General features: G+C 61.3%; 1 protein-coding gene and 1 long non-coding RNA gene across 5 annotated transcripts in view; both read left to right on the forward strand.

Moving 5' to 3' along the window:
* The first annotated feature begins 1,847 nt into the window (after positions 1-1,847).
* LOC142819945 (uncharacterized) lies at positions 1,848-7,287 on the forward strand. 3 transcript variants are annotated; one of them, XR_012897627.1, is made up of 4 exons: positions 1,848-2,106; positions 2,588-2,757; positions 2,956-3,080; positions 7,174-7,287. It is a non-coding gene; the product is annotated as an uncharacterized LOC142819945 (long non-coding RNA). The 3 variants fall into 3 exon arrangements; XR_012897629.1 differs by lacking the exon at positions 7,174-7,287 and adding an exon at positions 3,732-3,851 and having other exon boundaries at positions 1,849-2,106; positions 2,964-3,080; XR_012897628.1 differs by having other exon boundaries at positions 1,850-2,106; positions 2,964-3,080.
* A 1,586-nt stretch (positions 7,288-8,873) lies between these two features.
* EXTL1 (exostosin like glycosyltransferase 1) overlaps positions 8,874-25,116 on the forward strand; it is a 32,118-nt gene continuing 15,875 nt past the window's right edge. For both annotated transcript variants that reach the window (XM_075909057.1, XM_075909058.1), the window contains exon 1: positions 8,874-10,923. In XM_075909057.1, the coding sequence (XP_075765172.1) occupies positions 9,998-10,923 (926 nt within the window). In that variant the 5' untranslated portion in view covers positions 8,874-9,997. The remainder of the gene's footprint in view (positions 10,924-25,116) is intronic.

Raw genomic sequence — 25,116 nt, forward strand, 5'->3', positions numbered from 1 at the left:
CCAAAGCAGCAGCTGCCCAAGCCGGTTATGAACGAAGCCCCACAAGGCCCCAGTGAGGCAGGACTGGGAAACTGAGGCACAGAGCGGGGACACCACTTGCCTGGCTTAGGTCAACCGGGGAATCCGAAGCAAAGCAAAGACCAGAGCCCAGTGTCTGGATTCCCAGTTGGGGCTCTACCCGCTAGACCGCGCTCCCTCCCCTGTGCACGGGGGGCGCACGCCAGGGGCGAGTGTGCCAGGCAGGCAACATCCCTCCGGCCGCGGGAATCAGCGAGGAGGCTGCAGTTCCGTGGCGGGGGGAGGAGACGGGGAAGCGAAGGGGACGGGCAGTGAGGACAGAGGGGTGCAGTGTTCATGGCGCAGCAGGGCTCGGGGGCACCAGGAGAGCGGGGGGAAGGAGTTTGAGGAGGGAGACGGAGGAACAGGGCTGGGAGCAATGTCTCCGGTGCGGAGCCAAGTGCTGCAGGGTGCAGATCTAGGGGTGCGGCAGACTGGGGGAGGGGACGGTGCCTTGGGGGAGGGGAGAGCAGGGCCCTGGGGTGCGGGTGCCTGCTGTTCCCGTTTCTTCTCTCCCCAGGTGTTGATTTCCACACACCCACCCCCGTCTGCCCCTTTCCCCGTCGCTCGGGTGAGTGCGCACGTGGCTGGGACACACCGCGGTGCCGGTGTCGCTATGGAGCAGCTGCCGCCCCAGCGCGCTGGCGGAGGAACCGAGTTCAGGGCGCGGGCGAGGAGAACTGATTGACAACGTCGCGGATTCGTTCAAAGCCCCATCTCCCTTCGGCCCGGAATGACCCCCCCGCCAATCCGCCGGTGCCGGGCAGCGCCTCCTCCCGCCGCCCCCGAGCCAATCTCCCTCTGCAGCTTTTTCCGTGTTGATCCCATGGCTGGCGAGGGGATTCTGTGCTGTCCCCGGCTGCTTTCTAAGCGCAAGGGCTTTGGGGTGCGGAGACAGAAGGGCATTTCCAGGGGTCAGCACTCTGGCGGGGGGGGGGCGGGGGCGTTCATTGTGCCTCTGCTGCTGGTCACATTTCACCCACATTAGGGACCACTGGGCATTGGCGGGTCCCCTGACGGTGCGTGAGATGTAAGCGCCGTTACATTGGGCTAGTAACTGGGATTCCTTGATCCCTTACACCAGGGCAGGCTCTTCCCTAGGAGGTTTCCGGACATGAGTCGGACACTCGATGTTCATGGAGCATCCACCTGGGGTGTGGAACCACCTCGCACTGCGCTGCTCCGGAGCGGGCCTGGCCGAGAGCCTCGTGGGAGGACGTTGGGCCGGGCAGCTCCAGTAAGGCGGTGCTGAGATCTGGAAGTGGTTCGGGCCTGTGGCAGTGGGGCCGGACGCCTGCCGGCGAGGAGTGGAGGAGGAAACGTCTTCAAGCGCCTAAGCTGAGCGGGCTCCTGGCTGGAGGCAGGTCTCCAGCTACAAGCCACAGGAGCGGACTGAGCCAAAGGGGACTCGGAGCTGATGTCGGGAAACTCCCTGAGAGGTACCGGCCCCGTTAGAGGCGGAATAGCCCGGCCTGCAGCTTCCACCACTCGCCACAAGGCAACTTACCCCCGAGAGCTCGTGGCCGAACACACACGCTGGTCCCCGAGGTGCCCAGGACTGCGCGCTGCTTGTAGACAGGACCCAGGCTGCCCTTCGAACCCATCTTAACCATCAACATGCCTCCCGCGCTGAGCTCGGAGGGAGCCGGGCCTCAGCCAGCGGTCTGGGCTCCTACCCAGATGGGGCTTTCGAGAACCAATTGAGCCTTTTTGCACTTCGAGCACGGCCCCAGCGAGCGCTGCTTTGAGAAGGGCCCGGAGCCAGCGCAACATCCTGCAAATCGGGTCAATTGCGTTGCCATGGTGAAGGCTGCGATCGGATCCGCACAGAACTAAGCGGGGAAGCGATTCCAGGAGGGGGGGGCGGGGAGGGGAGATTAACCAGGGATGGCGGCTCCTCGGATGGCCGCTGTCCCTGTCCGCTCGTGTGAAGGAAACCAAGTGCAACCCCCCATCCCCCGCCGGCACTGCTAGCGAAGAGCAGCCCGGGCGCTGGAGCCATTTCATCTGGGGGGCCGGGGCGCGCTGGTGGCCAGAGCTTATTGCGACGTGAGTCTGTCCCTGAAAGCCCATCGCCCCCCAGGCGCGCTAGAAACCAGCCTCCTTGCAGGGGCCGGGATTGCCGCGGGTGGGCTCTGGAATCAGTAAACACCGAGCTCAGGGCACCTACGTCTGCGAGGGGTGAGACGAGGCCGATGAAGGCGCTTGCCTGGCTGGTTGGCCGACAGGGATATTCCGTCCCTGAGCCCCAAGGCAAGGGGGACAGGCACGAAACCAGGGTACCCCGGTTCCCAGAGACCTGCCCCTGCCCCTTGAGACAATCGGCTTTAGCTGCCTAGGGAGCCGGAGGCGGGAGAAGCTTTGAGAAAAGGCTGCACCGCGCCTGGCGCCGAGCCCCCAAGTCTCCGCAGCAGCTGGAAGCAGCACGCTCCATCCCAGCCAATGCATTGATTAACCCCCCCCCCCCCCCCAGGATCCGGCCCCGGTTGTCAGGACTCCTTATTGCTGCAATTAACCATTTTTCCTGCAGGGGAGGCCTATGCGACAAGCCCCTCTCTTCCTGAGGCGTTTCCCCGCCCTCTTCGCTGGGGTCCCCGGCCTCTGCTGGGACGGGGTACAGAGGCATCCGGTTCACTTTGCCATGCTGCTCAGCGTGCAAGCCAACCCGCGGCCAACAGCCTTGCTGGGACGCTGGGCAAGGTGTGTGTGTGGGGAGGGCCAGCCCCGTGCTCCCAGAAGGGGCGGGGCCTCAGGCAGAAGGGGCGGGGCCTCGCCGCCTGGAGCATGCTGCACCGGGCCCTGCCCCCAGGTGGCCCTCAGAGCCCCCTGGAGTGCGCCTGGTGCTCCAGCGGGGATTTAAAGGGCTCTGGCCGCCCACCATCCCATGATTTCAAATAGGTCTACAGGCCCCTCTGACCAAGCGCTTCCTGAGAGCAGAGGCCCCTGCACTCCCAGATGTGGCCGACCCCCGAGCATGCTGGGATGCTCTTTACCGTAGCAGCACAGGAGCTTCAGAACCCCTGGTAGGTATGGTCGGCATCTGAGGGGTCAGTGATCTAGGGGCTCTTCTTTGGGAACTGGCTAAACGCTGGTGCAAGGCCCGGCCGAGAATCCTGGGAAATGAAATTACCCCCCTTGGGTGCTCTTGAGTGGCAACACCCCCTCCCTAGCACTGAATCCAGGGGGTTCAAACAAAGAGCTGCGGGGGGGGGGGGGAGCGCGAACTTGAGAAAGCCAGCAGTTAACAAATCCACACTTGCTACTGGCCAGGACAGATCCCCCCAACGCCTCCACCTGGGCCGCCTCTCACACCTGCGAGAGAGCAATGAGGCAAGAGGTTCCTACCACCGACAGCCCCGTCCCTCCTCCCTGCAGCCCCACTTACAGAGTGTCGTCCAAGCTTTGCAGAGCCCAAAATCCAGGCAGGAAGGGAAGTTGAAGATCAGAGGTTACCACAAAGCAAACACCCTCCCCCAACAAAACAAGAACCATTTCGCTTCCATTCTTGTTCGCTTCAGCCAGGCTCTGGTACCCAAGCAGGCCTGACTGTGGTTTAGGTTGGAGTGACCCTTTCCCCATGCACTGTGGGTGCCATCCACTCGCTCTTTTCCTCCATGACAACATTTAATTGCCCCAAATTAAAACTTAATTGACATTTGATCAACCCCCCCCAGACTGCCAGATCGCAGACATGCAAAATCGCCCCTTCACCTGGCGTGTCAACAGGTGGGGGCAGCTCCCTGCTTACGAAGCTTCTGCCTATCTGAAGTTCTCAAGCTCGTCTCCTGGTTCACTCTCCCGCCGGCTGCTCCAGAGACGTGGGCACTTGCGCGGGAAGGAATCGCTTTTGCACCTGGCAGGAATGTTATGACTTAAAAAGGCAGCGCTAGCATTTTTGTTTGTTTGTTTGCCAAAGCACTCACCGGAGAATAGAATTACCCAAGTACAAACTGGGCTTTGGAGTCCTTTTAATATTTTATAGACATCAATCCCAGCTCTTCCGAATCACGGTTAATTAACACCCCGGTGGCCTCGTGCTTCCAAGGCAACGACGTCAGTTTCCATCTCTCTTTAAAACAGCTCAGATGTAGCAGGGCCCTGGTTTCTATTGAGCAGAGGGGCTCCAGGACCCCGCCGAGACTAGCCAGGAGCTCAAGGGCTGCCCTTAATTAGTTAGGGGTTGATTTTCCAGGGATTTAAGAGCACAAGTTCCACCGACTTTCAGTGGGAGTTGTGCTTCTAAACCTCTTAAATGCTTCTGAAAATCCCGCCCTTAATCTGCACAAAAGGCAGCAGGATTGGATCTGCATTTATTGTTAATCCCAGTGTTGGGCTCCAAAAACTACATATCCCAGGATGCAAAGTTCTGGTTTAATCCAAGAGGCTCATCCAAGATGTAGCATGGCATGATAGGACCTGTAGTCTTTGGGTGCTACATCTCTATATGCTAAAGATACAGTGATAAAGTGCACTGTGGGATTTGGTGGCCTGCATTGTGGCTCCTTAGAGATGTAGATGTGGGCCAGTCCTTATTCCCTTTGCATGGCAGAGTCCACGGACTCCAAGAATCTAAGATTTGGCCGTCTGACAGACAGCACAGACTCTCTCTTCCTACGTGTTTGTACAGAGCCTAGCACAACAGGCCATTCTCAGCCAGGGTCACCTCTATTATAATACAAATAGCAATAATAAAAAAAGTATTAGGCTAATCCAAGGGTTTGCTCAATAAACCCTTCCTCTTGTGGGGTTTATCCCGTCTCTCATTCTTATGTAAAATGTGGTGTATTGGCTTAACTATAATCAACATTCATTCCTTTGTTCCTTCCTTTGGAAGATCTCAAAGCTCTTTGCAAACATTAATTTAAGGCTCACAACTCCACTGTGTGGGAGATATTATTCCCACTGAATAGATGGGGAAACTGAGTCACGGTGAGGTGAAGTAATTTGTTGGCGGTCACATGGATAGTCAGTGGCAGAGACAGGAAGGCCTGCCAGGTACTCTCCAGACCCTGGCTCAGACTGCTCGGGACATGCAACACGCATTTCTGAGTTGTCAGATTACTTCCCTTTAGGGCTCTTGTTAGAAGCGGAGGAAACCGGCAGCTGACCAAAGCCGCCTCCACTTCGTACCATGATAGACAAGGGCCGCTTCCCCCCAGCCCGTTGTCCACGAACACCAGGCTCCGAGGTGCGTAGCGCGAGGCTCACTCTAGCACCCATTGAGAGAACAGCAAGTGTCGCCCTGAGTCAGACAGAGCAGGAGCAGCCGCTAGGGGTGCGACGGTTGGGCTTGTGCACTCCCGGACTCTAGGGAGCTGTCGCTCAGAGCCAGCCAGCACGCAGGGCGCGGCTTTGATTTTGTGTTTTAAAGGTGAACTGCAAAGGAGCAGGAAAGGGCAGGAAGACACCAAATCATTTTGCTTTGTGATTTCTCCAATGGGAGAATTTCATGCTAGTGCAGGATGTGTGGAGACCAAAGCTCTAAGCCCCCGAGCAGGAACCGCTGGAGCAGGACAAGTTGCCCCATGCCATGCTTCCAAGGATCCCGGAGAGACACCTTCCCATCTCGGGGCAAGATGGGAGTCCACCGGTCCTTGGCCGCTGCTGACCCCAGGAACCAGGGCTAGGTGGGAAGGGGCACAGCTAATGCCAGTTGCATGGTGAACACCTCTCCATTGGGAACCAGACTGAGACCTGCCACTTCATCCCACCCGTGGCATGGAACAGCTGGTACGTGCGTGGCCCCTGGTGGCACAGCCTAGGAAAGTGAAAGGATCAGTCGCCCACTGCCAATGCCTGGAGCCATCCAGCTCCCACAAACTGCACTGTCGAATCAATGATGAAATAACCCCCCCCCCCAAAATTATAGCACAAGCCTTTGAACCCAGTCAGGTACAGGCAGCACTCACAGTCCTCAAATCATCTTGGTATCAGCCTGTCTCCCTTACAAGAGAAAATCCCCCCTGTGACCAGCATGACCCCAGCAGCTGCACCGAAGGAGGCTGGAGAAGAAAACGAGAATAAGGAGGCTTAAGAAGGCAATTGGGAACAAAGAGGGGGATTAATGACATGGGAACAGACTGACCAGCGAGGCAGGAGCAGGGGCCGGGAGCCAGGGGCCAACTCACAGCGCTTGCAGCAGGAGTGGGGGGCAACAAGGGGGCTGGGTGGCAAAGACTTGATTGAATTGGACCAGGGGGAGCGGCATGGGGAGGGCCATGAAATCTGGTCTTTTCTGTGCTTTTACCCTCTCCTATACAGACCTCCAGGGGGAGATCAGTGTTCCCAAACCGGGGGTCCTGACCCAAAAGGGAGTTGCCGAGGGATTGCAAGGCTGTTTTATGGGCATCGTGGTATGGCCGCCCTTACTACTGTGCTGCCTGTAGAGCTGGCACGGTCACCCCACTCACGCTTAGGAGAAACCTTCTGAATCGGCGATTGTCTTATAAGCACGATTAGTCGAATCCTCAGCCCAGCGAGGCAGAGAGAAATCAGAGAGAACGGGCATCTGAGCCCCCACCTCCTCCTGCGGCCCCTTGCAATAGGGCCCGAGGTGCCAGTCAATCTGATCCTCAATATTGCCTTCACCATCCCTGACCATCCTGGCAGCTCCTGAGAGTTATCAGCTCCTCCGTCAATCTGTTCCCATGGCACCCTGGTGATAAGGCAGCTGCTCCCGGGTCTGACGTAAAGTCTCCCAGGCTGGTCTAACCAAGCATCGTGGGCGGTTCCCTGTCAGCAGGTTAGTTCTGACAGCACCTGATCTTGTGATCTGTTATGAGCTAGGGCCACTCCTGATGAGCTGCTTATGCCAAGACTATTGAGCCGTGTGGCTTGTTTAGCTAAGGCCTTGAAGGCTCGTTACTCGCATGCTTTCCCTAGGACGCACCTCGACCTGTAGGCTACACCCTTATGGCACTTTACAAGCATTCATTCTCCCAAGAGCCCAGGGAGGTAGACAGCTGCCGTGGGTATGACATAGATACGCATGGTATTGGTGAAGAAACTCAGGTTAAGGTGGGTTAAAGTGTCGTTAGCATGGCTGGGAAAATAGCTCAGGTGTCCTGATGTTCGCTGGCTGACTAACTACTAGACTTCACTTCCTCCCGGTTACAGCCAATGAGGAACACTTTGCTCCCGGCTACAGTCAGTGAGGAACACTCTGCTCCCAGACAGCCAGTGAGGAACACTTTGCTCCCGGCTACAGTCAGTGAGGAACACTCTGCTCCCAGACAGCCAGTGAGGAACACTCTGCTCCCAGACAGCCAGTGAGGAACACTCTGCTCCCGGCTACAGCCAGTGAGGAACACTCTGCTCCCAGACAGCCAGTGAGGAACACTCTGCTCCCAGCTACAGCCAGTGAGGAACACTCTGCTCCCGGCTACAGCCAGTGAGGAACACTCTGCTCCCAGACAGCCAATGAGGAACACTCTGCTCCCGGCTACAGCCAGTGAGGAACACTCTGCTCCCCGACTTCCGGAAGAGCTGGCAGACCGCACTGGGGGTAACTCACCAAATTTCTTTCCAGTCAGGAAGGAAGCCCCCCGGCCGGCGACAATCAGAGTAGCTCCCTCTGGCCCAGTGGGGCGTCTGGGCATCCAAACGAACCAAAGAACGGGCCTTCTGAGCTGATTAGTGGGTTAAATGCAGCCCTGGGCCTGCACCTCGTCTCACCTCCGCGGGGCCAGTCTGGATCACTCCATGGAGGTCAATGACATCCCCTCGGTCCAGGGCAGGAGCAGGTGCAGGGAACTCAATGGCAGGCTCTGCTCTGAATGGTCATTTCCCAGAACACTTGGGAGCTGATTCTTTCTCCCCCTCGCTGTGCCCAGAGCTGTGTGATCTGCACCAGGCTCCGAAAAGGGACACTGAATTGCCGGCACCGTGATTGGCTGAGAATGGCGGATAAGGCCATAGGGGTGAGGGGTGGGGCCGGCAATGGGGTAGGGGAAGAGGATTTCCCAGCATTCCCTCTTCCTGATCCACATCCCTTGGGGACTCCTCTGCTTCTCCTAGGACCAGATCTCTGCTCTGAATACTCAGGAGGCCACACCGGGTATTTCCCCTCTTCCTCCCCACAATGAACAGCTCAGAAGATTGGTGGCTTGCCTGCTCATCCTCTTCTAGGAATACATCCCTGCTAGGACTCGTCAGTGGCAGGGCATGGGGAGAAGTTCCAGGGCTTCCCCTTGACAAGCAAACCACTGTTAACCCGTGTGTGTGTGTGTGTGTGTGTGTGTCTCTCTCTGTGTGTGTGTGTGTGTGTCTCTCTCTCTGTGTGTGTGTGTGTGTGTGTGTGTGTGTGTCTCTGTGTGTGTGTGTGTGTGTGTGTGTCTCTGTGTGTGTGTGTGTGTGTGTCTCTGTGTGTGTGTCTCTCTCTGTGTGTGTGTGTGTGTGTGTGTGTGTGTGTGTTAGCCAAATGCATCTCTTAAGGGGTGCTGGTGAGGAGTGAATCACTTTGCGTTGGGGGGGCTCGCTCTCCTTCCAGGCTCCTGCTGGAGGGGGCAGCTGCACGCCCCCCAACCGGGCTGGGGTGAGACAGGAGCGGAGACTGGAAGATGCGGATGCTGCGCTGGCACCCGTCGGCGGGCAGAGCCCCTGCTCGCCTTAGCCAATCGGCGCGCGACCCCAGGACCAGTCCATGCCCCGCCCCTCTTTCGGGGCTCGGTTAGGAAGGGGTTAAGTAGAAGCCCCGCCCCCTGAGGGGCTGGGGGGCGAATGAGAGCCGGGGAGGGCGGGGCCGGGATGGAATGTTGTGAAAGCGGCTTTAGAACGCCGTGTAACAGCTGCTGCTTGGCAGCCGCGGGGGAGGGAGGGAGCGGAGCGGACCGAGACGGGCAGCCAGAAATAATCGCAGCGGGGCCGGACCGCAATGGAAATCAAAACGGATCAATAGAGATCGACCCCAAGAGAGAGACAAATAGGCGGAACTAGAGCGAGGCGAAAGGCGACCCCGCCAGGCACCCGGGACAAGGGAGCGCTCTCGGGGTGAGTCGCCAGCCAGAGGGGCTGGGAGAACGAGCTGCACAGGTAGTTTCCTCGAGCGCTAGGAGAGGCGGCGAGTGGGAGCAGACCCCGTGTGCACAGGAACTAGGACATTCTGCCCCGTGCAGGCAGGCAGCCGTAGAAGGGGCTAATGGCATCAGGGGGATGAGCGAGCCTCGTTCTCCATAGCCCCAGGGAAGTGGGAGCTAAAACGTTCAGGAATCACCCTCCCCGCAGAGAGGAAGGGCCTGGCCAAAGGGGCTACCAAGAGAACGGGCGGAAAGAGCGGGGCGCTCCGAACTAAAACACCCGCAAAGGCTCTCGGATGAGCCTGGGGCCGGGCGCGTCACTCGGCTCAGTTGGACCAGGAGCTGGGATCACCTGTGGGACGGGCCTGGGGACCTGCCGCCCCGCAGACACAGCGAGAGGCCGGAGCGGCGGGGAGAGCCTGGCCGAAGGGGGAAGGAGAGGGTGGCCAAGTGCCCAGGTAGCACCCCCCTCCCCCAAGGGGCGCGCTACCTGGGCACTGAGCCAGCCACGCGGGGGAACCGACACAAGCCCCCGACTCTAACGCGAGGAGCGGGGTCCCCTCCAGGGCTCTGGGGGCCAGGCGAGGCGGCGGCGGAACAGCGGTCGCGGGCATGGACGTGGCATCGCAGACGGCGGAGAGCTTGGAAGTCTAGCGCGGCGCTGTGCGGGCCGAGCTCCGCTAGGGAATCCCCCGGGGAGGCCACGACACCGCCCGCACCGAAAGCCAGAGGAGCCCGACCCCGCGCGGGCGGATCCTGCCCGGGGGAGCGCTGCCCCGACTCCCCGCCGCTCCCGCTCCAGTCGGGACCTGGCACCGCGGGGCCCCCGTTCGGAGCGCCCCGGATGAGCCCGCTCTCGCAAGGCGCCTGCTGCCCCAGTCACCGCCCCGCGGCTCCAATGCGGAGCCCCGGCTCCGCAGGACCCTATGCAGCCCGGGAAGAAATCCCTGTTCCTCGCTCTCCTGGCCTCGGGGCTTCTGCTGGCCTTCCTGGGGGGCGAGCCGGGGCGGCGCCTGGCCTTCCTCGCCCGGCAGCGCGCCGCGGCGCCGCAGGACTGGCCTCGCTGGGCGGACAGCTCCCTGCTCCGCAGCTTCGCCGAGCCCGCCGAGCTGCGGGGCGAGCCCGGCCGGTCCCCCCGAGCCAGGAGGGAGGCGAGGCTCCGCATCTACCGGCACAGCCGGTGCCGCATGGAAACCTGCTTCGACCTGGCCAGGTGTGAGGCGCGCGGCTTCAAGGTGTTCGTGTACCCCGCGGGGCCGCAGGCGCCGCCGTCGGAGAGTTACCGCAAGGTGCTGGCGGCGCTGCGGGAGTCCCGCTACCTCACCGCGCGGCCGGAGGAAGCCTGCCTCTTCGTCCTGAGCATCGACACGCTGGACCGGGACCGGCTCTCCAGCCGCTACGTGCGCAGCCTCGACGCCCAGATCCGCCGGGTCCCGCTGTGGAACGGGGGCCGCAACCACCTGGTCTTCAGCCTGTTCGCGGGCACCTGGCCGGCCTACGCCGAGGACCTGGGCTTCGACCCGGGCCAGGCCATCCTGGCCAAAGCCAGCTTCGACGCGGAGACCTTCCGGCCCGGCTTTGACGTCTCCATCCCGCTGTTCCCGAGCGAGCACCCGCAGAAGGGCGGGGAGCGGGGCTGGCTGGCCCAGGCCGCCCGGCCGCCCCCGAAGAAGTACCTGCTGGCTTTCAAGGGCAAGCGGTACCTGACCGGCATCGGCTCCGACACGCGCAACGCCTTGCGCCACCTCCACAACGGCCGCGACATCATCTCGCTGACCACCTGCAAGCACGGCCGGGACTGGGAGAAGCACAAGGACCCGCGCTGCGACCGCGACAACTCCGACTACGACAGGTAAGTCGCTCCCGAGCGGGGCCTGGCGGGTGACGGGCCTGGGGCGGCTCCGGGCCCAGGCCCAGAGCTCTGCAGAGCGAGCCAGTGAAAATGCGGAGGCAGAGAGGAGGGAAAACGGATCCTCCCGCCACTGGGGGGTTGACACCGGCTGAGGGTCTGGTCCCGAACCGGGGGAGACGCAGACCAGACAGGGGAGGAGGGCAGCCTTCCCCGAATCTTTCCCATCCATGTGCGGAATAAATGTGATGTGCACGGAGGCGTGTGGGAATGTGCACCACCACCAGAGACAAACAAGCTAGCTGGGGGCTCTGCTGGTCAGCCAGGGAGCCGCCCAGGCAGGAAACACTGGGGGGGGGGGGGGGAGGGTAATTTCTCTGGTCCTCTCCCCGCTTCCCACCCTGCTGTGGAAATCGCTGCTAATTTCCGGGGTGGGCCGTGGGCTCCGAAAAGGCAGGGCTGCCCCAGAGTCCACGGGACCAGTGAGAGCTGCGCTCACCTGCCAGCAGCCTGGCCAGGCCATTTGCGTTTTGCCCAGAATGAGCGACCCGTGTTCCCCCCGGCGCCCTACGCATAAATCTGTGTATTGGGGAGGAGCCCAAACGAGCCCCCCCCCCCCCCCCAGCTGAGCACCTCCTGGCCCGGGGAGCCTGAGAGCCGCTTCGGGCTTTCGGAGCCTGGCCCAGGTCAGTGCCTGGGGAGGGGTGAGGCCGCTTGATCAGAACGGAGCTTAGTGTGGGCCTGGCCGGGACTGGGCCGAGCTGTTGCAATGCGGGGGGAGGGGCAGGGCCTTTACCCCCCAGGACAAGCTGCCCTGGCAGAGGGGTGTGGCCAGCGCAGGCAGCCCGGGGGCAGGAGCTGTCACTGGCCTAGCTGCTGAAAGCGGGAGTGTGGCCCGGCGGGGCTGGCGGCAGGGCGGCCACTAGCTGCCCCAGGAAGTCTGGCCTGGGATCCTGCCTGCCCTGCCGCCTACACCGCCAAGGCCGCTCTCCTTAGGCCCCTGGCTGGGTCCAAGCTCCTGCCCATCTTTCTACCCCCTGCTGGCGCGGAGCCGAACCCACACCTCGCCCCCCAGCTGTGGGGGGTCTCAGCGCCCGGCTCGGTAGACGTGGGCCCATGCGAACCGCAGCGTCGCTGCTCCCCTTCGAGCTGGAGGCCTGGCTGTGAAACCCAGCGCAGGGAGCGGGGCTCCGAGCCGCCTCTGGCCCCAGTGGAAACAGCTGCCCCCTGGATGCCGAAGGGGGGGGGCTTCCCAAGCTTGTTCCCTCACCCCCTTCTGGGCCCCCCCGCCCAACACGCTGCCCAACAAGGCGCTTTCTGTGCATACAGCCAGGGCTGGCACTGGGGGAACTGGGCAGGGCAAGTGCCTGGGCCCCCAGGAGCCGACGTTGCTCGGGGTTCGGCTTCAGTCCCGAGTGGAAGGGCCCAGGGCCTGGACTTCAGCCCCTCCGCCTGGGCCCCAGTGAGTCCAATGCTGGCCTGGCTTGTGGATCTGGGGGCCTTGGCAGAAGGCCACAGCCACAGGGCAAGCCCCAGTTGGCAGCCCAGGGCTCGGACCCGCTGCCACGTGGGGGCGGGGGGGGGGTTCTGCTGTGTTGACATACCACAGAGGCTGATCCTGACAGAGGGCTCAACAGCTCCCCACTGGGGTCCAGGGCCCAGCCACATCCAGGCTGCCAGGGTCTATTCCTGCAAGCTGCGGGGGTGGGTGCTGGACAGCGCCGCGTCCCCTTGACCTTGCTCTGAGCTGAGAGCGCTTAGCCCCTCCGGAGCCGCTCTGCCGCCGGGAGGGCTAGCTGAGGACACGCCGGCTGAAGCAGGATTTTCCAGCAGGGCTGCGTGTGGCGTCGGGCTCGGCTCCGGGGGCGTCCTCGTTCCTGCAGATTATCACGGAGCGAAAGGTTCCAGCAGCCGGAGCGTTCAGGGGAGCAGGACTGGCCCAAGCCAGGATGCTGGGTCCAGACTTTGCCCAAAGCGCGTCTAGGGCCGGACCCTGGTGCCCTGCCGACAGCCCAAGCCCTCTGCCCCAGATCAGGGCTTGTTCCCATGGTGCTTGGGGCTGGACGTTCTGAGCACCCCTTGGGTCCCAGGAGGAGGAGAGATGCTGTTCTGGAGGGATTTGGCTGCTCCGGTTCCAGGGCACAAGCCACCGGCTCAGCGCTGGGCTTAGGCAGACTCCCGCGGCGGGCAGGTTGGGCGATGATTGTTCGCTCCGGAGTCTCTCGGCCCCCTGCAGTGGCAGGTGGTGCTGGCACCGGCTGGAGACAGGACCCCCGGCCTGCTCCCGGCTGCGATTCCTGCGTTTTCCCAGGAGCCATCACTGCGGCCGGTTGTCACCAATGCACCGCTTGCCTGGTGGGCAGTGTCATGGCCCATGTGGGGGCTCCCAGCCCGGTGTCACTTCTCCTTGGCCTCTGATGGCAGGACAAGAAGCAAGGGGCTTAAAGTGCACAGCCAGGCCTCCCGAGTCCCTTAATCACTGCCACGCTCTCCCCAGTGGCCAAGTCCCTCTCCCCAGTGGCCAAGTGCCCCCTTTGCGGGCAGTCTCAGAAGATGCCAGAGCTGGGACACGGAGCTTCCCCTAGTCCTGCCCAGATGGAGGGGAAGCCGGCAGGCCCGGCTCGTGCGCTAGCTGTTGGGTGGCTGGGCACAAGGCAGTGCTCCCTGAGCTCACGGGCAGCTCCGCATTCGTAATCTCTCCGCCTCGCAGGGACATCGGCTCAGCAAAGGCCTCTCAGGGCAGCAGCTTGGCAGCCGCCGGCACTAGGCGATAGCAGGAGGGTAATATGCAGGCGGCGTGTATCAGAAGGGGGAGGGGATTATCAGGGGCTGCAAGGAGACTGGGAGGAGCCAGGGAAATGCAGGTGCTCCCGGCTGGCTGCCCGTGGAGGCTGGTGCGTTAACTCTGTGAAAGCGACTCCGTAGCCCTTCCCGGGGCTATGCGGCTCCAGCCATTCCCCGCGCGGCTCGGAGAGCTGAGGCGACCGATCGGGTAACTGGAAAGTGTCTGGGGGTCGTGTGGCCTGGGGACCCAGCACGATGAGATCCTGGGGGGGTCAGACTGGCAGAGACATGTGCCCGCTCAGGGCAGCGTCAGATCCTGCCAGTGGCTAACGCTGCTCCGTCCGGCACCCGGAGTGGGACAGCCCGGTCAGGCTACCAGGCCCTGCTGCTTGGCTGCCCAGGCCTGATGGCCGAGGGAAAGAGAGGACCCAGGAAAGCAGCTGTTGCAGAGGCGCAGGGCCTGGGCGATAGCACAGGGCGGCTCCCGTCGGGGTTCTAGGAGGGGAAGGGTCCCAGAAAAAGCCCCTACAATGGAATAAAACCTGCCCAAGTCCGTGATCATGAGGGGGAGATGGGGAGGCACCGTGAAGGGGTGCCCAGGGGTCGGGGGTGCTGGGACTGAACACATGGCTGGGCTTCCCCATTGCCGCCCCTGCCACAGTCTCACGGCCAGGAGCCCAACGGGGCCAGCATCCATGGGGCCAGCATCTGGCAGCTCTGTTGGGGCTGGAAGCAAAGCTGGGCTGGGGGGCCAGTGGCAGGGGACAGGAACGGACTCCCCTGGTCTGGTAAACTCCCTCATTCCCAGGTCCCCAGGGTGCTGCACCAGGGAAGTCCCATCTGTACTTCGGTACCTGACTCCCACTGATTTCAATGGGCTTTAGGCACCTACCTACAGCTGAGGACGAGGGCTGGGTGCCTCGGGATTCTCCTAGATAAGGCCTCTTATTCCCCATGCAGGGACCCAGCTGGTTTCAGGGCGCTGGGGGGTGCTCAGCCTTTCCGCCGCACCACTGCACGTGCACGTAGGGACCTGGCTCTAGGCATCTGCTCTTCAAAATCTTGGCCCCGGCATCCTGGGTTCTGTTCCCGCCAACCGCCCCCTTAGGCAGTTCTCTCAGGCCACGCGCGTCCAATCAGCCCCACTCATCGGCGGCCTGTCTGACGCGCCCCAGCCCAGCTGTGCGGCCCGAGGCAGCGGGCGGGTAATCGCCAGCCACGGGAAGGCAGCGCTGATTAAACCCAAGAGCGGGCGCCGCTTCTGGTCACTGTTCTCCTTGAACCAGCACCAACAGTTCTGCAAACAAATCTTTGCTCACTAAGATGCTGCTGGGTCCTTCCCCTCTTCTGCACGTTGGGCAGTGGCCTCCCCGCAATGTAATAGCCTCCATACCCCCATGCTTGGCAGTGGGTGGCCCACCAGTCTGTGACTTCATGGCCTTCAATGAGAAGGAAACGCAACGTGTGGTCAGAAAACGGGGGGAGATGTGGAAGGAAAAACCCACTTTCCCGTCACTGAGCCTGTCAGACTTTACTGTCCACGGCCTGCCAACGGGGGAATTTGGCACATGACAGTAGAGTTGAGTCGGGTAAGAAGGGCCTCTGGGAATGGCCTGGGGCCCAGCGAGCTCCGTGTCTGCCCTGCAGACGACCAGCCAGGGACGGGCAGCAGCTTTTGCTGCCATGGGGCAGTTTGTCTTGGTGGCGGCTGCAGCTCCGGTGAGAACTTGAGCTGGAGCAGCGAGACCTGCACTGACCTGCAGTGTCACGCCCACCAGCCTGGGCAGCGGGTGGGTCTGTGCCCCCTGGCACTGCCCTGCCACCGGGGACCCTCCGCCCCTCGAACGGGGCATGTCACCAGGTGCTGACCCCGGGGCCTCCTGCAGCCAGTCTGGGAGGCAGCCCCCAGGGAGTGCGAAGAGCTGTCCCTGGCCTCTTCCCCACACTAGCAGCCTCCTTCCCTCTGCTTCGCCTGGGCTGCAGGCCAAGCTCTCGTGGTCCTGATGTGGCCTGTGCAGCCACACCCCACCTAGGGCACTTTCACTGGTGCCCATGTGGCTTAGGAGTCGAAGTCCATTTCCACGAGGGGCCTGGGCCCTCAGGCCTGGATTTTTATAGCTACAGAGACACATAAAGGTGGGGTAACCCCCTTTTTCCTCCCGGGTTACTCGGGAGCAGCTCACACTCACAGGTGGGCCTGGGCCCCTGATGGTTTAACATAAAAGGAGATCCTGAGTACTCCAATGGGGATGTTGTCTAGTTGGGGTTTCCCTATCCACCCCCTTGCTGCAGTCCCTAGCTCCTAAAGAACATACCATGGCAGCGTCTCCACCTGGCTGGCCCTGTACACACCTCATGGTTTGCCTTGGCAGCCTCCAGCAATACAATTATTCCAGCAATAGTCTGGCTCTAACCCCAGGGCAACAATTCTACATTATAAATAATATAAATCTCGCTGGTTCCATTAGAACAAACACACCTTTACTGAACAACTTGAAGAAACATGGTTGAGCAGATTAACAGTGAACAACATGAAGAAAGCACACAGACGTAATAGGCACGTATCTATCTTGCATTTGCACTGCCCCATCTATCTCCCCAGAGTGTGCCCTCCTCTGGGCTCAGAGTCCCAGACGCTTGCTGGTGTGGGTGCGCTTGAGGGTCTGCAGCTAGAGTGGAGGTTCTCTGTCGGGTGTGTGTGTGTGCGTGTGTGCGCGTGTGCGTGTGCGTATTAGTCCCAGCTGTGCAGCCAGCTGCAAACTCCCTCTGCCACTGGAGCAGGCTTCACCACATGCCAGCAGCTCTGGTTTCCTGGGCTGGACACTGCCTCTCTTTGGACCCAGAGTCAGTCTGTATCTTGGAGGTGTGTCCCAGGCAGCACTTTCCCAAAGAGCCCAGTTACTTACAGCCTCCACCTGTGCGCTGGTGGTTGTGGGTCCTCCTCAGCCACAGGTGCTGCCAGAGTCTCTCCCCTCTAAGGCAATCAGCAGCCTGCTGGATCCAAGCCCCGCACACTTTCAGTCCCAGGCTGTAGCTGCAACACAACAGCACCTGGAGGGGATAGAAGGCTCTTCCACAGCAGCCTGGCTCCCCTCTCCCAAAAAGGAGAGCCCCAGACTGCTGAGCCACTTTCTCAACATGCCCGGACAAGCCCTACTTCCCCTGCTTTCCTCAAGGGCTCATGGGAGTTGTAGTCCCGAGGGCTAGATTGCAGCACACAGGATCCTCCCAGGAAAAGTCCGAGGCACCTGGAGTAAGGGGCCCACAGTGGGCTTTGCATGGAATTTTCAGATGCCCCTCATGGAAATCAGGGATTTTCAAAAGCCCCTGGGCACCGGCCATTCAGCACAAGAGCCCGTCTGCCCCGGGGCTCTGCACCAGCTATGGCCTGTGGGTGCAGAATTGTCCCCAGCCACCAGCGCTGTGAGGAGAGGGCATCCGAATGGTAGACGAGGCCTTTGGCCTCTCGCCCCTTGTCTGACCCTTCCGGCGGGACGGTAATGTTTGGGCCGGGAGCCAGGGGTGCCTGCCAAGCGGATGGTTCTTAGGTTGCAGGCCGGTGCTTTCCTGAGAACTGGTCCAGGTTTTAAGTCTTAGACCAGGGCTACTCAGCTCTGGGAGCCATGGGGGCCACACTGATACTCACGGCACGTGCCGAGGGCCGCAACTTCAGTGTGGTGGCAAATACACGCAAATACATATGCAAATATATGCAAATAGCATCTTTCAACCTGACGGGCTTGAGGACAAAGATTCAGCCTTAAACTGCAGCGCCGGACCCAAACGTGGCCAGTGGGAGCCAGTTGGCACCTCTCAGGTGCTGCCCACAAGGCTAAGCAGCCAGCACCTCCCACCATGTCCCGGTGCTCCCGGAACCTCCTCCCTGGGGGCTAAAAACGCCGACACCCTGTACCCGTCTGTGCCAGCCAGCCCGTCTGCTTGTGTCCTGGGAGAGGCCTCGCCGTTGTGCAGCGTGTTCCCAGGGGAGGCCACGTCCAAAGGATCCCACCCGCGGGCGGCGTGTTGAGCCCCGTGTAAACCGAAACCGGCCCGCGGGCCTCAAAGCAACGGGCCGGGGCCGTGTGTCGAGTAGCCCTGGCTAGGAATACAGACAGTTACCCAGCCGGGGCTCACCCACCAGCTCCTGGGCACGCCTTTACCCCGTTCTTCCTTCGTCTGCCTGAGCACGTTTCCATCCCGCCGGGCAGCCGGCTCGTGGCTGCAGCAGTCAGCTGGTGAACGTCCTGCAGGCTCGCAGCGAAGGAACCCAGGGGGCGCTGCGATGGGACGTGCTCCAGCAGTTGGGCCTGGTGCCCACAGGCGTGCACCTCGTGTTCCACGTGGAGCGTTTGCCCACGTCCCCCAGTGAGCCGCCCTGCTGCGACTCACCGGCACCGGCCTTTCCGACGGAAACCAAAACCCAGCAGCCTCTTGGCAGTGAGGGGTCGACATGGCCCCCGTGGCTGCTCGCCGCGCCACGGCCTGGGAGCTGGGCACTCAGGTCTCGACACGGATCCATCGGGGGGAAGCACTCGCGTCTCTGGTGGATTCAGCAGGTCATTGGGCCTCTGCAGGCATGCGGCTGAGAAACTGAGTCGTGGGGCAGCTCTTCTGCTCTGGAGGTGGACGTGCTGTAGGGCCGGGAGCCAGTCAGCTGGCATCGATCGGAGCCTCCTGTCACTGCGCACAGCACGACTGAGCCGAGTGTCAGGGGTTTAGAGTGACAGCCACCCTGGCGCACAACAGTCAGCCGCAGAACACACCCGGGCGACTGTAGCGCTCCGTGGGCCCGGGTCCCAGGGTGTTCCGGCCAACTTTCTGACAAGCGTGACGTGAGACGCAACCTCATCGGGGCGTTCGAGGTGTTGTCGAAAAGTCAAACTCCAGTCCAGTGTAATGCGGGACACTTTGGGTTGGCCTGGTGGCTGATGCTCTCCCCACAAAACCGTACGAGCCGTTTTAGTGCTCCGATGGGAAGCAGGGACCGTGTTTGTTTGGTGACAGGCCCGAGTTCCCAGCCCTGGAAAGAATCAGCCGTTGCTCTAAGGTCCCAGGCTAGGGTGCAGCAGCTGGCGGGAGGCATCCGGTCAGGGCATCCCCTTGACTCAGCAAAATGCAGCGTGGACATTCGTGTCCATGACACAACGGTAACCCACTCCAGTTCCCCCCGTCAATTTTCCATCCCCATCCCACATGTTGAGTTTCAGGAGCCTGTTTCTGGGACCGTCCGCTTGCTGAGAAAGGGGCCAGACTTGTGGCCTGAGGGACACGCGAAAGCTTATGTCTGGGGCCTTATTGTCACTGGCACGTTTTGTCGCCTTTTGTTGACAAACAGTGGGAGCGTTTCCACTGCAACGCAACTTTTATCAGGAAAACACCCAGTTTGGCCACAAAACACTCCAGTCTTACAGAGACGTCTGTCTTTTCCCCTCCCTTTACTGTCAGCAAGGAGCCAGTGTGGACTTTGCTGTTTGTTTCCTTGAGAGAGCTGGCGTCCGCCCGTATCCCGCAATGCCCGCCCTGCTGGCTCTGCTCAGTGTCGTGTGACTTCTCGTGTCTTGCTCACCACACTCCTGTTCGTGCAGCCCAGAATCACGTTGGCTTGTCTTGCAAGTGTCGCACTGTTGACTCATATTTAGCTTGTCGTCCACTCTGACCCCTAGAGCCCTTCCTGCACGACTCCTTCCTAGACAGTCGCTTCCCTTGTGTATGTGTGGAACTGATTGTACCTTTCCCCAGGTGGAGCACTTTGCATTTGTCCTTGTTGAACTTCCTCCCGCTTCCCTCAGACATTTCTCCAGTTTGTCCAGATCAGTTTGGATTTTGACCCGAACCCCCAAGGCAATTACAACCCCTCCGGCTTGGGATCATCTGCAAACTGAATAAGTGTCCTCTGTCTGCCAATACCTAAATCAATGATGAAGATACTGAACAGAGCCGGTCCCAGAACAGACCCCTGTGGAACCCTACTTGTTCTGCCTTCCAGCACGACTGAACCGTCAATAACGACTCTCCGAGAGGCAGCACCAGGCACTGCATGGGGTGGGAGCAAGGAGCCAGATTTGACCGGTGCTGGGCCCGCCTGTACCGGGGAGATGGGGCCGCAGGCAGGGGGCAGGGGTGAGTCAGTGTAGCAGGGCTGCCTGGAGGGGCAGCATGGCATTGCAGGCTCGCTCCCCAGGCCACAGCTCCGTGGCAGCTCTCCTGTGGTGCCACGCAGCCACTGCCCGGCCGGATGGGGGGGGCGGGGGCGGGGGAGGGGGTTGCCGGGGGTTCACCCTCCTGCCCGAGCAGCAGGGATTTCAGCTACGGAGGAGTCTGTCAACACAGACACGCCTGCTCTGGAACGGCCACGCTCGGAGGGGAGGGATGTCTCATAGCCCTGAGCCACAGCTCGGGCGATGGAAACGGCCGTGTGCCCCAGGCCTGAGACCAGGGCTCCCTGTAGGCTGAGCACTGAGAGAGCCCGGGGCCACCTGGCGGAGCAGCACGGTTCTCTGTTTCTGCTGGTGGTGCACATTCCCACAGGCCTCGGCGCACATACATTTATTCCGCACATGGCTGGGAACGATTGCCTGAGACCCAGGATGCCAGCGGGCAGGTCGGCAGCTTAGACTCTCCGGGATCGTCTCTTTCCCGGCATCTTGCTCCAAGGTGCTTGTTAAGCCCATTGGCTGCCCAAGTGGCTCGTGGGCAGCTGATTGCTGCGAGGCGGCTCACTGGCTTTGAAGAGGCTGGTGATGGGCAGACTGGGCCCTGACTCCCCTTCGAAGGGGCCCAGCCCCCCAGACATGCCCCGAGAAGAGCAGGATTCCGTCATGCCGTTTGCTCCGGGCCCCAGACTGCCTGGCTCCGGGACTGTCTGCCGCTCATGCATGTTGCTGCACGTGTCCTGGAAGCTACGCGCCAAGCAGAGGACGGGCGGCCGGCAGCGCAGGGACTCGCCTGCACAAACAGGTTCTGCGCCCGGCTCACGAGCGTCTCATCTGTGCTCGGCCGCGGGAGAAACGCTGGGGAAAATCCACACTGCTTGGAAAAGCTCTTCTCGGGCCATTAGTGAAACCCGCCGTCGCCCCCGCCCCCGCCCCCGCCCCCGCCCCAGCCCCAGCCCTCCTCCCAGAGCTGCTGTTTTGCGTCGGGGTGCCGGGAGCGGCTGGCCAGGCCCGGGGGTTGTGCGAGAACAGGGAAGCCCTGATCCATTGTTGCTCGGAAACCACAGGACGTCAGGAGCAAAGTCTTGAATCTTTGGCCTTCGCAGCCCTGCCAGCGTCGGCTGCCCCTTCCTCATTTCCCTGGGGGCGAGGCCGATCTCTGCCAGCCCTGGAGAGTCCTCGCCTGCCTGCTCTCCCCGGGCCAGCAGCCCCTCTTCTCTGGCCCTGGCAGCGGATCTCCCCTCCTCCTCCCATGGGAGCAGGGCACTTTCCGTCCAAGTGACACTTCCAGCCGTTGTCCCGGCTGCGCTGTGGAGCTGGGCCCTGCAGCCAGGCGCTGGCATCGGGGAGGGAAACGTTTGCACTTCGTCAGCTGGCGACGCCCCCGGCCGCGTCTCCTGGGTCCCTGCAAGCGCAGAGAAAGAATCCAGCCTCCTTCCAGGCCGTGTTCCGTTACAATTCAGCAAGCCCCAGGATCGCCAGCGAGGCCCCAGGCGGCGGCAGGGCAGAGGCAGAATGTCCCGAGAGAAGCAAGGAGGCCTGGCATGTTTACAGCCCGGCTACCTCGTGCCCAGGCCCCTTCCCTTGGAGCTGGAAATCTCCTTTGCTGGAGGCATCTCTCCGCCGCAGACCCCTTCGAGCACGTCGCTGGGTGCGCCTCCTTGGGGGGGTTCACTAGCGCCAGGGAAGGGCAGGCAGCGTGCTCCAAGGCAGCCGCTTTCCACTGGGCACCACCCTCCCCAGAGATCCACAGACTGAGACTCAAAATCAACATCCAGTCAACAGTTGTGAGGGGTCTGCAAATGGGAGAGGGCGTAACCCGCCGGCCGGAGGGTAGCCAGTGGCCTGGGGGACAGGACAGCCGTTCTCTGCTGCCAGCGTGCCTCTGCCCTGCGTGCCGGTGTCCATTGGACTCATCGGGGGGACTGTCTCTCCCGGGGTCTGCGCAGCGCCTGCCCTGAGGAGGCCCCGGCGCGACTGCGGCGCTGCTGTCAGGCGGAGAACAGGGCTGGGCGTTATGCCCTCGGAAATACGGTGCCCAACACACACATTTTCACTTCATTCCAACTGCTCCTTCCACGGAGTTTTTCGGCCGGGCGAGGCAGGAACGGAGCCAGCACGCTGGGGGAGCCGAGAGACGGGCAGGATGCCGGGGCAGGTTCTGTTTGCCAGCTCATGAGGGTTTCTCCCGGAGGCGCCGGCAGCGCGATCGGGGCTTTTTTGCAGAAAACACTACTGTGCTGTTTACACTGGCCCTTTGGGGCAAAAGTCTTTCGGAAAAAGACTTTTGCCCAAACAGGAACAGCAAAGTATTTCCGGAAAAGCACTGACGATCTCCTGTAAAATCATCAGTGCTTTTCCGGAAAAACTGTGCTGCTCCCGTTCGGGCAAAAGTCTTTTTCCAAAAGACTTTTGCACAAAAGGGCCAGTGTAGACAGCATAGTTCTGTTTTCCGAAAAAAAGCGAAAATGGCGATCGGGGCTTTTTTGCAGAAAACCGCGTCTAGATTGGCCACGGACACTTTTCTGCAAAAAGTGCTTTTCCGGAAAAGCATCCTGCCAATCTAGACGCACTTTTCCGAAAATGCTTTTAACGGAAAACTTTTCCGTTAAAAGCATTTTCGGAACTTCATGCCAGTGTAGACGTAGCCCTGGTGTTTCCAGGGACATTTCTGCCCTGTTCCCTGGAAACGGCCACATTTACCCTTGCGCTGCCTTGTCTGGCTTGTTCCCCTGCCAGCCCGTGAGGAACATGTCGCCCGCGCCGGGGCCTGGGCTGGTGGAATTTTGTGGGAATGGGGGTTTTGTCGAGAGCCACTTCTCAGTGAGCCCCACCTCCGCAGGCAGCTGGGCGGGAGCAGGGATGTTAGGGAGAGGAAATGAGCGAATGGGGCGTCCAGCAGCCAGCACTGTTACCCGCACAAATGTCTCTAGCCCTCCCACACCGTAGGGACACAGCCACCCTCGCCCAGTTCCTAGGGCTCAGGGCACATCTTCCTGCGGGTTGGCAGGATCTTTAGCCACTGAAGGAGCCTCCCACAGTAATGTCCTTATCCTCTGTTGATTGACAATTCCCGAACAAGCAGAATGCACGTGCTAAGCACACGGTGTCATGCTCACCATCCCTGATACAGGCAGACTTCCCCTGTCGGCCAGGCTAGGTCAGTCTCTCAGTCGTCACTGCTGCACGTCAGGGTTGTGCGGGAGAGCCTTAGGCTGGGGCTTGGAGGTGAGTTCTTCTTCTTGGGGTTCCTTGTCTCCCTTCGGTTTCTTCCAGCCTTTTGCTTCCTTCCTTCTGCTTCTGTTACTTCCCATCTTCTTCCACCTGGTCTCCTTCTTGGACCCCAGTTTATATAATGAAACCCGAGTCTTGCTTAGCTTGACCTTCACCAATTAGTTTAGTATAATTTTACTAACCAATCAGAACAAAATTACCTGACCAATCATTCCCCACCTCCTTAATTGATTTACACCCAGCAACGTTAATTATCCAGCAGACGGGAACAGTCACAAACCAGACAGAGTGAAACGAAAACCAGGACTATGCAGCACTTTAAAGACTAACAAGATGGTTTATTAGGTGACGAGCTTTCGTGGGCCAGACCCACTTCCTCAGATCAAACAATAGGAAAGTGGTGACAATGGTCCTAGGCTGAGGATGCCACAACACCCTCTCTGGAGAAGCAGTTCCTTGCCAGACAGAACGGTGGGACTTGAGTTTTCTCTACCCATCCTGAGAGCTGTTTCTTTACCTGGTGACGGGGGGGGGCTGTCAGGGCAAAGTCCCCTCCTTACGGCCGGGTGTGACACTTTAATACAATGCAGATGGCCTGTGAGGCTGTGACTCCAGGCCGTACAGGACTGGCTGCTGCCGTCAGTCTGGCTGCAGAAGGCGGCTTTGGTTCAGCCTAGCCCAGGCCTTCCCGCAGGGCTACAGAAAAGCCGTATAGTTACAGCGCGGGCGAGCGCCCGAACCCCTCCAGGGGGCTTTGGTTCAAACGTCGTGCGGCAACGCGTCGGCTTCCCACTGGGGCTCGTCTCCTGCACCCGCCCGCTGCCTGCAGAACGCGCTTGGGTCCCGCCAGGAGCTGTCGGTTAGGCCAATGCAGCCCCTCCGCTGTAACCAGACGGGGCGTGTGCGTGTGCGTGGGGGGGGGGGGGCGGTTCTGGGCCTGGGAAAGCCGCCCTGGCTCTCCCGTTCCAAACTGAATGGGGGGTGCAAAGAACGCCTCCAGTCCAATGGGACCCCCAACTGCCAGGCCTCCACATTCCCCTGGGGCTTGGAGCCCCGAGTTGTGGGGTGCGGGGAGGGGAGCTCCGGCCTGTCCTATGGGGGGAGGAGTCAGCTGCCCCATTGTGAGCAGGTTCGGGGCACATGTGCAGTGACTCTGAAAACCTCCCGGCGCAGTAGCAGCCCTGCCAGCGCCCCCTGCCTCTCTGTCCTTCCCCACGGTGGGTTCTCCTGGCTCCCCGCACCCCGCTTGGAGCCGGAGCCGCGACCGAGCCTTCCAGCTGGGTCCCAAACTTTCCCAACCGGCTCCGGGGAGCAAAGAGCCCACACAAACCCGCCCCAGTGAACACAAGGTCCTTCTGGGTCGCCCGCCCCCCGGGGCCAGCTCTGACCTTGCCCTGTGCCGACAGAGAGCCCTCCGCCCCCACGGGTGCCCTGGTGTTCTCAGCCCACGGCCGGCTCGTCTGCTGGGGCTCGGCTCTGCCCCACGAGCATCCAGCTGGCGTCGGCTCTTCCCCCTTAACTCCCAGGCCTTGCCCTTCGGTCACTCGATAAGGCCCTTACACCAACAGCTGCGAAGCCCCCAAAGAATTAGGGCACAGGTGTGGCTGGCCCCATCTCCCGCCCGGGGCCAGTCTCCGTGACCCCACCCTGAGGGCGAGCCGCACAGGGTCCGTGTAATGACGCTCCAGCCGACAGCCCCGAGCTCGCTCTACGGAGCCGCTTGGAATCCCAGCATGGTGCGGCCGCGGCAGATTGCGCCGCAATGCGGAGGCACAACCCCGCCCCAGCACCCTGGGCACTGCCCAGCCCTGCAGAGGCCCGCTCGATCGCAGCCAGCTCCGCTACGTCGGCCCCGCCGCAGCTGCGCCCAGCGACCACACCACACACGGACCCACGCTCGGGAGGCAGCTCTACATTCCTACGGAGACCGGGGGGTTTGGCGCCAGGGCGAGCCGGGAGCCGTGACCCGCCTGGTCAATTTCCCTTTGCTGTGAGCCAAGCTGCAGCCCAGGCCATGTGGCTTTAA

Source organism: Pelodiscus sinensis, chromosome 25, assembly GCF_049634645.1.
Source record: "Pelodiscus sinensis isolate JC-2024 chromosome 25, ASM4963464v1, whole genome shotgun sequence".
Classification (NCBI taxonomy): Eukaryota; Metazoa; Chordata; order Testudines; family Trionychidae; genus Pelodiscus; species Pelodiscus sinensis.